Raw genomic sequence first — 13,631 nt, forward strand, 5'->3', positions numbered from 1 at the left:
CAGAGATGAGAAGCCTGTGGCCCTCCAGATGTTGCTGGACCTCCATCAGCCCAAGCCAGTAGGGCCAATGATCAGGGATGATGGAAGCCACAGTTCAGAAATATCTGGAGGGTCACAGGTTCCCTATACCTGGTCCAGTACATGTAAAAGTGTGCTGTGCAGCTGTTAAAAAAGTCACTGCAGATTACTACTACTACTACTACTACTACTACTACTGCTATTATTACACTTCTATACCACCCCATAGCCAAAGCTCTCTGGGCGGTTTACAACATAAAAATCAATATAAATTCTACATCTGATACAATTGCAATAATAAGAAAAACAATAATTCACATCTTAAGTAAACATCTCCAAACAATATACATAACATGAAAACAAAATGAATCATATACAAAACAAAAAGAAAAAAACTAACAATTATAAAATATATCTAAAAATTTCCATGGAGGTCAAGTATTCTCTAATTTCCCATAGTACTTCTCCCCACCTGACCACCATCTTCTGTAGCCAGTATCATTAACATTTCTTCCATTGTCTTCTTTCTCCAGGACAACCCCAAGATGACTTAGCATCGCACTTTGTGCGACGGCGAGGCACATGCTGAGGCACTGCCACAGGTAGCTCCTCCCCTTCATATACCCAGCTTCAGGCAGCTCCTCCCCTTCATATACAAAATAGGCTTCTGGTCACCTGTATAAAGTTGTGTGGATGGTCAGCTGCAGGCTTTTATGATGGTGGAAGATAGATGTCATTGCGTGGATGGTCAGCTGCAGACTTTTATGATGGTGGAAGACAGATGTCATGGACCCTGATGTAATGAGATAGCACATGGATTTCATATTCATTGATTCATGCTTGATCAGGTCCATGAAAACCAGAACATATACTAAGCACAGTCAGTTTTGACAGTGCCAGTCATCTGTTTTTGGACAGAATCCTGTCCCATCTTCCCTTAAACAGGTGATTGAGTATGTTACCATGCTGGTTACTAATCTTTTTGGGTCTATGGACACATTTGGCATTTTGAGAGACTGCCATGGACAACATCTCCTCTGCTTATCGCCACACTCCCCTGTGCAACTTACATCTACCCAGGTAGGCAGAAAGTATACACATGTATGATTGCACACACATTCCTTTTCCAAGTGATCCAGTAGAATTAAAATAGATCTACTTGAATCTGCATGATTTTACAGAGGACCCCCTGAAATCACCATCAAATGAAAGCTTAGAGTGGTAGGCTGCAGAGTAAAAATCACAGATCCAGTGCTTTCTAGCACCACAAAAACATTGATCTAATATGAGGATCATCATCAATCTTCATGTTTTATATAGGATGGCAAGAAAACACCAAGAAATCACAGAACACATATGTGGACACCAAGGTGATATGATGGTGGTTTTGAAGGGATCCCTTATAAAAATTATAAGCATCTGTACTTTGGATCCATGTTTTTGCACCATTGCAACATTAGAAAGTACCGTATCTGTGATTTTTATGATTCAGTCAATGAAGTAAGATGTGAACTATGATTTGACGGCAATTGGTGACAATCCATAAAAAAATATGCAATTTCAACAATTTCAATATGGTTTCTTTTAATTAGATCTGATGGGGGTCTGTGCATGCACCTTATTTATCATTATCTCTCCATCTTAAGCTTTGTGGCACTGCACATTCTCCCATTGGTCCCTCCATTTTTCTCCCCTTAGTCTCCCAAGCTTCGTCATCTTCCTCTTCTGCCTGCTCAGTTACTCTGGTTTCTATCCAGCTGCTTAGGTACCATTCTGAGCTTCAAAAGCCCATGGAACAGAGCAAGAAAATGGGAAGCCGCATCCAACTTCTTCCTTCAATTCTACTCTATGCAATTTAAAGGAGGAAAAAGAAAAACCATCCTTGCCACCTCAGAACAAAGGGGGCATTGAGCAGGGGAGGAGGGCTCAGAGGTTTCACAGGAGCCAGGGAAAGGCCTCAAGGGCACCATTGTCTTTATGTGCTTACTGACCAGCTGTTCTATGGACACAGATTTTTGCACTCAGCTCACCTTGAACAAGGATTTTCTTTTAAAAAAATGCAAATCAGGACATATTGTTTTCATACAACAAAATCTGGATTTTAAGCAAAGTTGATCAAATCAGAGCTCCTGTGAAGTTTGCTACTTTAATAGATTCTTCCACCTCTTACATGGACTGGAAGGCCTTGGAATTTCTCAGCAATGCATTTTTTCCCCTAGTGACAACTGCAGAATATTGTCTTTGATGCTTTCCACAGCAAGCATATTAAAAAAGGACTTGAATCCGTGCCAGGGAAGGGAAGGGAAGGCTTGACAGATCAGAGTTCATAATGTTTATTAAGTCCTTTTTTCAAACCTATCCCTGAAAGGATCCTCCTCCCGCCCAGGCACCCCCGCTTTGTATAATGAAGTGAAGCTCTAGCAGTAGGAGGTTGCCCCAAAAGCTATAAAAGCATTTCCCCTGGCATGATATTTATTGGTACAGACAGATGCCACTCATTCACTCTGTGAATGGTAGGAGTGGAATTGAATTAGGCAGAGGATTAAACTGACTGTCATTCATAGTTATCTTGTACATGAGAAACTACTGGCAACAGGAAATGCTCAGACTTAGCGAATCTAATAGAAAACAATAGGCTTATTCACGACAAGCAAGGGAGTCTCCCTGCAGTGCAGCAATTTAATATGCACCAGTGAGAAGTGGCATGATGATCAAACGGCTTTCTGTCTTGCCGGCACTTCATCTGGCATGGCTTTGGGTAAGCAAGCAAGTTGTAACAGCACCCCAACTGGAAAGGAATAGCTTTCAACTCATGTCTTGAGGACAATTGGAGCATTTGTAGGCTAGGGTAATGGAATATGCATCCTTTCATCTGTAGAGTTTTGGCTCGAGCCTGCCAAAGATAGTGGTTACCAGAAGTTTGCAATAAAACAAAATAAAAATAATTTCTTGGATTAAAAAATCCTTTAATGTCCACTCAGCTAAGTGAAAACAGCATGTTTATATCACATCATGAGACTGATTCTGATTGCCATCAGCACTCCCTCTTTCGCTGCCCTTAACAAAGCCATCAATTGTTGTTTAACCATTGGCATGCCTTGACCTCTTGCCTGGAAAATGGATAGCTTAAGGATACCTACCATGCTCATGCAGTCCAAGAGCTACAACTGTCATCTGGCAGCGCAGGGCCAGCCATATTATTAGGTAGAGTATGGCAGCAAATGCTGAGGGACACAGAGAGAACAAATTGTGTGAGTCATTCAACCTGCTGCCCTCAGATGTGGTGGTGGAAGCCAGTTTTGAAGAAACAATCAAGTGCCAATCTGGTTGGCTTTTGTATGCCGAATGGGTGAGACAACATGTTGCCCCTTTGCCTCAGGCAGCAAAATGTCTTGAACAAGTCCTGTGGCAGTGAATGGTCAGTGCTTTAAAGCCACAGTGGTTTTGCACAGGCAGATGGATGAGGGTCACTTTGGCAACCACTGGCTTAGCAGCCCAACAGGGACAAGCAGGGGACTGGGGAGATCTACAATCTGAAGTTCAGTTATCACTGCACAATTTTGTATAATCTGCAAATCACAATCTAACACAAACTGGATTCCATTTTGATATGTAATTATTGCCTACTTGCTATGTTCTTTTCAACTATGCCTTGTTGACACATTTTGGAGCCAATCTACACATTACTCCACTTAGGTGAAACACTAACAGAGGAGAATTCTGGGCTGCACCACATCATCTTCAAAGTTCTCCAACATCTTTTTGCATCTTCCATCATGGAGAAACATCCTTTCACGCAGTAAATTAGCACAACAGGGAGGGGGTGGGGAACCAGCAAAGCCCTTTCTGTAATATACTAATATACTACAGGCAGGAAGATCATGTGGAGATTTATTTATGCATGAAGGAGGATTCATAAACATGGTCCCTTGCCTATGGTGAGAATCCTTTCACCTCATTCTGTATAAGATATAGAACAGCTGCGTAGTTGTGTTTTGGAGGCTTGTAATAAACAGTCACTGGCTGCAGAGAGCTGATACATATTCTTTACATCCATGATAAGGCTTTAAAGTCGATGTGACTTAATGTCCTGTTCAAGGATTTCCACTTCTCATGCTTATACTTTACTACTGCAACACAACTGCAATAACTGCATATTCCTCCTGTTTACCTTGCCTCCACTTCCCCCTTGTCACCACTTGTGTATTTCTAGATTGCAGGCCTCTTCTCTCATATGTATGGTAATGTATAAGTGGATGGTGCAATATTAATAAGAACCTTCCTAATCTTTTTCTCAACTAAAAAGTCGCAAACACTATCATCTTTCTTCAAAGTGGAGTTTCTCCAACTCCTTGATAATTTTGATTGCCTTTTTCTGCACCTTTTTCAGCTCTACAATATTGCTTTTGAGATGTGGCAACCGGAACTATATGCAGTTTACTATGTGTGGTCACATCATAGATTTGTAAAAGGCATGACTATATTGGCAGTTTTATTTTTGATCTCTTCCCTAATGGTACACACTGGATCAACTTTTTACTGAGCTGTGTTTTGATGCCAACATCCTTTTCCTGATCAGTCACCACAAGTTCAGATTCAATTAGCTTATATGTGTAATTAGGATTTATTTGCTCCAATGTGCATCATACTTACTTATATTTGCCATTTTGATAGTCAACTGGTTTGCAAAGGTCTCTTTTAATCTCTTCACAATCCTTTTCTGCTTTTACCACTCTGGATACATTGGTGTTATCTGCTCACCCCTAACTCCAGATCATTTATGAACAAGTGAAAATCACCAGTCTCAACACAAATCTCTGCCCTGGGTGGGGTGGACTGCTTACATTCCTCTATTATGAGAAATCTCCATTTATTCCTACTACTGTCTGCTTCCTAGTGTTTAGTCAGTTGCCAATCCACAAGAGAACTCTTGTCCCATAACAATTAAGTTTATTCAAGAGCCTTTGGTGAGGAACTTTATCAAATGCTTTTTCAAAATTCCAGGCATACAGGGTTTACTGAATCACCCCTAACCGCATGCTTATTAACACTCTTGAAGAACTCTAAAAGGTTAGTGAGACAGGCTTTACCGTTACAGAAGCCATGCTGATTCCTCAACAAGACTTGTTCTTGATGGCCCTGTTAAGAAGCTGATACCTAATACAAAATACTTGTGTAGATCTCTTAGCCTATGCAACATTGCTGTAACATCATGTTTTGTCAAGTTGTACTAGAACAACAGTTAAAAATGGCTCTCAGTAATTCCTTGAGAGAGAAGATGGTCAAGAGGATAGATCATTTTACTTTCAGTGACACGTGGGCTCAAATCGATACACATCTATCAAAAATCTCTTGGGGACTTTGTGATCTTTCAGCTCAGTTCCTCCTGCTCTAACATAAGAGTAATAATGACACAACTCTTGAGGTCACTATGAAGATGAATGAGACAAGAACAGACAACATTTTTCAAATGTTTTCCTTTTGTAAAGTAAGGCTTTCATGGATGGAAGACAGGACTAGATCTAATGAGCTTAAGTTACAGGAGGACAGATTTCAGTTGAACATTAGGAGAAACTTCTTAACAGGAAGAACAATTCAACAATGGAACCAATTACCTAGAGCAGGAGTGGAGAACCTTTGACCCTTCAAATGTCCCTGAACTACAACTCCCATCAGCCTTAGCAAGTATGGCCAATAGCCAGGGATGATTGGAGCTGTAATTCAGTAAAACCTGCCCTAGAGGGATCGTGGGCTCCTCCTTACTCGAAATCTTATGGGGATGTTCTATCTCTGGATTTCTTGCATTGAGTGGGAGTTTGAACTAGATTGTCTACATGCCCCCCATTCCATGACTGATTTACAATTTGAAACTTTTTGATGCCAAAACATTATATTAAAAAATGCCTATTAGGAGCAAAGTTCATAGTCTGTTATAAATACCACAATCTCAGCATATTCTCCATTGCTATCTGTGACTAATGGATACCCTACATTTGTAAAAAAGAACAAATTTAAAGAAGTGTTGAGACTGAGTCAAGCAGGGAAAATGAAGGTGGCATACTAAGAAACATGCTTATTTACATCACCCTAGGCACAATTTCTATCATGAGCTTATGGACTCTGTTCTGGCTGCAGCATTTAGGAGGAGAATTCATTTGATTTTTATGTTTGCATTGTCTGTGTGTGTAATGGTAGTCTAATGTTACATGTTTATTAAAAGAAAAGCTATAGGGCTTAGCCAAAATATGATCATCTCAGATAAAAGCTGATTCATTTTGGCCCAAGGGCAGAATCACTAAAATAAATCCCACTAAGCGCAAAAAATCAGGGAGAATCAAAGTTATATATTTGGCAGGCAAGAGTATTAATCTAGAAGCGTTATATATGTTGTATCATAGTGAGGATTTTAATGTGCTCATTCCTTGGGAGGAACAAAATGCACATCTGCTTTACATTATGCCTGCAGAGAAGAGTTAAGTTGATTTCAACCACACTGTAGGCACAGAAAACCAATAAATGGGCTCTGGGCTTCTCTCAAAAATAACTTCTGATAAGAGCATAGCAACAACTATTCTTGAGCTGCTAGTTTCAGATCCTAAATATAACATAGAAAGCAAGCATAATTTTCAAGATTGAAACAGAACAAAACCTGAACTGTTGGAACTGGTGAATTCCACTACGAGTCTGGAAGGCTCTAGTAAGACAGTAGCACCACCTTCGCACCAAATGTCCTGTGCACACACAAACTGCATTGCACAGGCTCAGATGCTTACAGAACCCTCTGAATTCCTAAATGCTTGCCACTAGGAGTTTCTAGAATTTGAACCAGATCTTCAGGGGATGGGGAGACACACAGAAACTGCCTTGGATTTCCAGGTCTACCAAAATTTCCTTCAAGTTGAACTAGTGGTTCTATGCATCTCTATTCAAAGCACTGCACAATCAAACCTACCTTTCCACTCACCTATTTCATATTTCCATATGACATAGTTGGCACTCCTGTTGAGGCTCTCGTCACACTGTGGAATGCTGAGATGCTCCTCAGTGCCCTCGCCATTGCTGTGATGCACCTTGGTCACCTTGGTACTCTAGTGACCTGTGTGCAATGAAACAGGAGGGTATACAGCTAGTGTGGGTGGCATAAATTTTGATCTGAACATAATCAAGTACATGCGAGGTCACATTACTGCACCTACCATGTGGTGTTGGTGACAAAGAAAGCCTACTTCTCTGCCACCACTGCATCTGCAAATAGTTGCCCAGCAGAGCTTTTCTGAATGGTGGATAGGCTTTTGTCATCTAACCAAGAGAGCTTTGCTCCGACACTCTAGGCAGCCTGCTGTAACAACTCTGAGAGGCACTTGAGGAACAAAATCACTCAGATTTGGACAGAGTTGGACTGTTAGACCAAGTCCTATGGAGGCTGGATCAGTTTCACATATTGCACCCTGAGGATATTGACAAGCTGCTTGAAGAAATGCAGATGACCACCTGTCCCCTTAACCCTTGCCCACCTTGGCTTCTTAGAGCTAGCCATAGGGAGTTGACTGGGTGGTTCCAAGGAGTGATTAATACTTCACTTGAGGAGGTAAAATACCATTTGCCTTGAAGGAGCCAGTGGTGCATCCCCTCTGTAAGAGGACCTCCTTGGACCTATAAGTGCTAAACAAATATCACCCAGTAGTGACTGTCCCCTTTTGGGGCAAAGTGCTCGAGGAGGTGGTGGCATGCCAGAAGACTGAGCATCTAGATCAGTGGTTCCCAACCTGGGGACCGTGACCCCCCGGGGGGCATAGTTATCCAGAGGGGGCTTTGAACGTAAATAAATAATTTATTTTTTAAAAAGTCTTCACTCCCTGAATGCTGTTTGCTCCCCACTGCCGCTTCAGATGACACCTCCCCCGTGCTCCAAATGAGATGGGAGAAGATTAGCTGAAGCACCAAAGCATCTTTCAGGCACACTGAGGGCAGGCATCTGCCTATAAAACACATGGCAGATGCCAAAGAAGGGTGAGGGTATAGTTACCAGGAAGAAGAGGGGATTACTATAGCCGACTCATCTCCTCGCACTGCCATTGCTGAAGATGCTCTTGCTCAGAATGAGAGAGGGCTTTTTGTGAAGCAAAAAGAAGCAAGGATGCAAGGAAAGGCTGCTTTCTCCTTCCTTCCTGGCAGCCAGCCTGCCTGCCTTTCTTGGCTCCTGCTTTGCTGCCATCTCCTTTTAAAAAGTATTTTTATTTGCAAGGCCACCCAGATCTCACCTTTGGCCCAGACAGAGCCAAAGAGCAGTGAGAAAGCTCAGGACTTGCTCACCCCCCATCTCTGAGGGCAAGTGTGTATGTGCCAGCATCCTCCCTATCTTCCACCTACAATCTGCCCCCCCCAATCTCTCTTTCTAAGATGTTGCAACAGTTGAGGGCTTATACCCTCCCACGGGCCCAAATGCCTGCCTGCCTGCAGATGCTTGCAGGAGGGGCAGGTGCGTTTGTGCGTGCGCTGATCTGTCTTCTGCTCCACTCTCATTCCCCAAGTGCACGCTAACCAAGGCATCAGTTCTGATGATCACCCCAAGGCTAAAAGCACTAACCCCCCTTCTCAATCTATCCACCCTTTTGTCTTCACTCTTTAGCATCCCCACCATTACCACATTGCTGCTTCTTTATTAATTATTTTTATTATTATTTTTAAAAACCTCAGCAGGTTGGTTGAGGCTGGGGTCCACATACTGCGGTTGAAATGTATTTATTTATTTATTATTGCATTTATATCCCAACTTTTCTCCAAGTTGCTGAAGGTGGTGCACATAGTCCCCTCCTTTCCATTTTATCATTAAACCAACCCTATGAGATAGGTCAGGCAGAGAGACTGTGTCTGGCTCAAGCTCACCAAGTGGGTTTCATGGCTGGGTGGGGATTTGAACCTGGACCTTAGTCCAACACTGTAACTCACTGGTGTTGGGAGACAGGACTGTACATCTTCAGATTATGTGTGTGTAAGGAGGAGGATACCAATTTGATGAACCTTTGCATTTAAGGAAAGGAATATCTGGATATGTGATTTTGCCACGGACCATTTTTTCACTTAACAAAGGTTAAAATTACAATTAGCATTTGGGGGGTCCACAATTTTTTTAGCTTCTAAAGGGGACCTCATAAAAGTTGGGAACCACTGATCTAGATCCATTTCAGTCTGGCATTAGGCCCAGTCATGGCACTGAAACTGCCTTGGTCACCCTAACTGATGACATTAATACAGGAGAGATGGGGGAGCGCAACCCTACACTTTTTTCTTGATCCCTCAGTGGCTTTTGAAACCATTGACCACTGTATCCTTCTGGAGCAACACAAGGAAGTGAGGGTCAGGAGCACTGTACTTCAGTAGTTCTACCACCTCCAGGGACATTTCCAGAAAGTAGTTATGGGATGTTACCGTTCAATACCAAGGGAGCTTTCCTGTGGTGTCGCACAGGGTTCCATCTTATCCCCCATGCTATTTGATCTCTATATGAAGCTTCTGGGAGCTGTCATCAAGAATTTCGGAGTGAAGTGTCACCAATATGCATACGACTTTTAGCTCTCGCTGTCTTCCATCTGAATTGGGAGAGGTGGTTGACATGATAGACAGGTGTTTGGCGACAGTGATAGGCTGGATGTGAGCCAAAAAACTGAAACTGAATTCTGTAAAGACAGAGGTGTTATGTGTTCCAGGTTATTGAGTCCAGGAGATAGGAAGATGGTGTTTTCTGGGTGGGTTGCACTCCTCTGGAAGGAGCAGATTCATAGCTTGGGGATACTCTTTGATCCAACATTGTCACTTGAGGCCCTGGTAGCCTCGGTGGTAGGAGTGCATATTTCCAGCTCCACCTGGTTCGCCAGATATGGCCCCTTTTGGACAGAGATGACTTGGCCACAGTAACGCTGTAACATAGGAACATGCTCTGGTAACTTCCAGATTAGATTATTTCAATGCACTCTACATGGGGCTGCCCTTGAAGACAACTCAGAAGCTCCAGCTAGTCCAAAATGCTGGTTCTAAATCAATTGCATTAGTTGCCAGTTCATTTGTAGGCCCAATTTAAGGTGCTCATGCTAGTGTTTGAAGTCCTAAGCAACTGCCTCATTCCCTACAGACCTTCTCGGGTGTTAAGATCAGCAAAGGGGGCCTTCTTGATAGTTCTACCATCCTCAGAAGTTCAGGGGATGGTGGCCTTGAAGAAGGCATTCTCTGTGGCAGCCCCTAAGTTATGGAATTCCCTCCCCACTGTACAGTTTTTGGCAAGTGCTAACACCACACTTCTTTATCTTATGCTTTTGACACCCCAGATGTATGTTTTTAGGATCCACCCTATTCCTATTATCATAATTTGTTTTGTTTTTAATACTGAGTTTTAAACTGTTGTAACCTGCCCTGGGACCTGTTGTGAAGGACAGGTAACAACAACAATAACAAGGACAGATATTTCTTATCATTCAAATGTACTCTTCATTAGTGGAGAAAACAGTATGAAGTGATATGCTTGTAAGTAGGGATGAAGGGATCTGCCAATTCCTGTTTCTATTGGTTTCTCATTTTTCTGATATTAAAGTTTGGTTCTCCCCATCTCTGCAATGGCTTCTTTAAAAAATTGTTTAAGTCTGCATGAAAGTTTGTATGCATCCTCATGCACATTTCTCTTAATATATTCAGCTTTTAATGCAATTTTGCATAGTATATATATGCATTTTCCCAATCAATTTCCTCCTAAACAGAATGCATTTTTGCATATTATTTTCACTAATACATGCATTGTTGTAGCCATTCTTTGGATGAAGAGCAGTACTACAACATTTGGAGAAGTGCAAATTTGATGGCTTGGTTCAGGAAGTGCAAATTTTGTAGTTTGCAAATCACCAAACTAACACTTCTTGAACCAATGCATGAATCCAAAACACAGCTCTTCTTCAAAATCCAGACTTCTCCAAAGTGGTGGGTGGTTTTTTTTTGGTAAACAGCTTTATTTGGGATAAATAAAAAATGCAACTCCTTATTCCTAGCACCATTTTTGTCTCTGAAAAAGTATTCTCACAACAAGGCTTTTAAAAAGAAATAAAGCGTGTACTGCATGCGTAAATGTAGCTTTTAATAGAGACAGTTGAAAATAATGATCCTTTGATTCTACACATTACGACTAACTATAGCAAACAATCTCATAACTAGTGAACCACATACACATTACAGTCACTTTATTAGTTTGCATATGGTGGCAGTTTCTCTCACTCAGTTTGGAAAATGTATGTATGTATTTATTATTACCGTCAAAGACCCAACAGTTATAAAATTTAACCAGTAATACAACAAGTATAAAAACAGTACATATTAATACAAATTTGTTCTTAGTAAAAAAATTAAAATGGGGAAGGCTTTCTTAACATCTGGGCTAGATTAAGAAATTTAGCAATGGATTGTGTCATCAGCTTATCGACATCTGATGTGAGGTATTGCAAATACCAATTAGTGGATCTACCAGGATAACGATTGATTATAGGATAGATACGTCTAGATCGTTCTGGATTATACAAATTACAACGGAACAGGATATGAGCCAGGGATTCAGTCTCAGTAAAAGTGCAGGGGCAAAGGCGCTTCTCTAGAGGAATACCTTGAAAGCGGCCTTCAAGTATCGCGGAAGGAAGACAATTAAATCTTGCTCTAGAGAAAACCAGGCGGTATTTCGAGATGGACAGATTTGACAAATAGGCAGCATGATTAGGAAAAGCAAAGTTCAAGCCTAGCGACATAGGGGAGCAAATGGAGTTGGCTCTCGATCTTGAATATTGGAGATCAATATCTTTAATACGTTGTTCTATAATGTGATTTGCTGAGACCGGATCGATAACAAATAAAAGCTCTAGTGAAAGGCCAAGCATCTTTAATTTGTTTTGAAAGTTCTTTGACCAGGAGCTGGTAAAGGGGTCTTTCCATAAAAGAGGTATATAGTCCTTAGAGGGGTCAGCATAGATCACTTTGATCCAATATCTAAAGGCCATGAGCCATACCGTGCATTCAGTAGAATAAAGCCCAGCCTCAAGACGGAGACCAGCAGCAGATGCACAGCGGGGCATACCAAAAATAGTTCTCAAAAAGCAAGATAAAACTGATTCGACCTTGGCATTAAAACCGTGGGCCCAAATCAGGACCCCGTATAGAAGTTGAGAAAGGATTTTATATTTGAAGACTTGAATCGCTGCTGGAATGTATTGCCCTCCCGTGGTGAGGAAGAAACGAAGTATGGCCTTAGTGGTGTTCAAGGCAGATTGAACTGCGGAAGAGATATGGGCAGTCCAACAGAGTGTAGCCTGGAAAGTGACCCCCAGGTATTTGAACTGCCTGACTTGATCTATTGAGTGTCCCTTAATGATGTCCCATTCCCGTCCATTTTAATCCACTCACGCCAAGTATTATAATGTTGATACGTTCCATTTCTTGCTTGACAATTCCCAACTTTCCCTGGTTCATGCTTCTCACATTCCATGTTCCTATTGTGTGTGTCGTACAACTCCAGACTCTCCTTTCACATCTGTGCTGATCAGCCTCTGGGCTTCCTTTTGGCTTTGACCAATTTGCATCATTAGTCACAGCGTTACTCGTCCTTTGTTCTTCCCCAGTAGCTCGGCGAATGCCTTCTGACCCGAGGGCCTCATTTTCCAGCACTATCTTGTGTTGCATTTTGGATACTCATAGGGTTTTTGTGGTAAGAGGTATTCAGAGGTGTTTACCATTGCCTTCCTCTGAGTTTGGATGCATCTTAGCACTACTAATGACCAAAAAAGGGTCAGCATCAAGGTATTTTTTTTTGTTTCCTTTTCCTAATCTGCTTTTTAACCTGTTAAAAGAAAACAGATGTGTCATGGATATGTAAAACATAATGCAGCCTTTCCCAACCAGTGTGTGTCCAGATGTTGTTGGACCACAATTCCAATCTTTCCTGACCATTGGCAATGCTGGCTGAGGCTGATGGGAGTTGTGGTCCAACAACATCTGGAGGCACACTGGTTGGGAAAGGCTGGCATAATGGATACTAACTTTGTTTTCAATCGAAGCATTTGTCAGCAGGAAGAGACCTGCTGAATGTAAGGTTCTTATGCCTGTATTAGACCAGTGTTCTTCAACCTTGGGTCCCCAGATGTTGATAGACTACAACTCCCATCATGCCTGACCATTGACCATTCTCTAGTCCAATATCCAGCCAGATGGGCGACTAAGAAATCCAATAAATAATAATAAATAACAGCATCTGGTGACCCAAGATTGAAAAGCAGTGTGTTAAACAATGCACTCAGGAATTCAATTTGCTGCCACTTCCAGTTCTTCCTCCCTTTCCCTTGTTTTTGGTATTTTGGTATTGTGCAATGACAAGCAACTATTAAGGAAGGCTGTGCCACAAAATCTACAAATAGAGGCACCTCTGCTATTAGATGTAGTTTAGCCTGCAGATTTTCATATATTTAGTAGTGGCGAGTGGTGTTTTAACACCCTATGGGTGATACTCTCATAGTCTCGCCATTATTTTCTTAGTCAGTATCCATTAAGGGTATTTATAGAACTTCATTATGAGAACCTTTTTGAAGAGCTAG

At 41.7% G+C, this 13,631-nt stretch overlaps 1 protein-coding gene across 1 annotated transcript in view; it reads right to left on the reverse strand.

Moving 5' to 3' along the window:
- Positions 1-11,182: 11,182 nt before the first annotated feature.
- Positions 11,183-13,631, reverse strand: part of AHR (aryl hydrocarbon receptor) — an 86,151-nt gene continuing 83,702 nt past the window's right edge. The window contains exon 11 of the mRNA XM_061587562.1: positions 11,183-12,880. Coding sequence (XP_061443546.1) covers positions 12,836-12,880 — 45 coding nt within the window. The 3' untranslated portion in view covers positions 11,183-12,835. The remainder of the gene's footprint in view (positions 12,881-13,631) is intronic.

Source organism: Rhineura floridana, chromosome 10 (assembly GCF_030035675.1).
Source record: "Rhineura floridana isolate rRhiFlo1 chromosome 10, rRhiFlo1.hap2, whole genome shotgun sequence".
Taxonomy (NCBI): domain Eukaryota; kingdom Metazoa; phylum Chordata; class Lepidosauria; order Squamata; family Rhineuridae; genus Rhineura; species Rhineura floridana.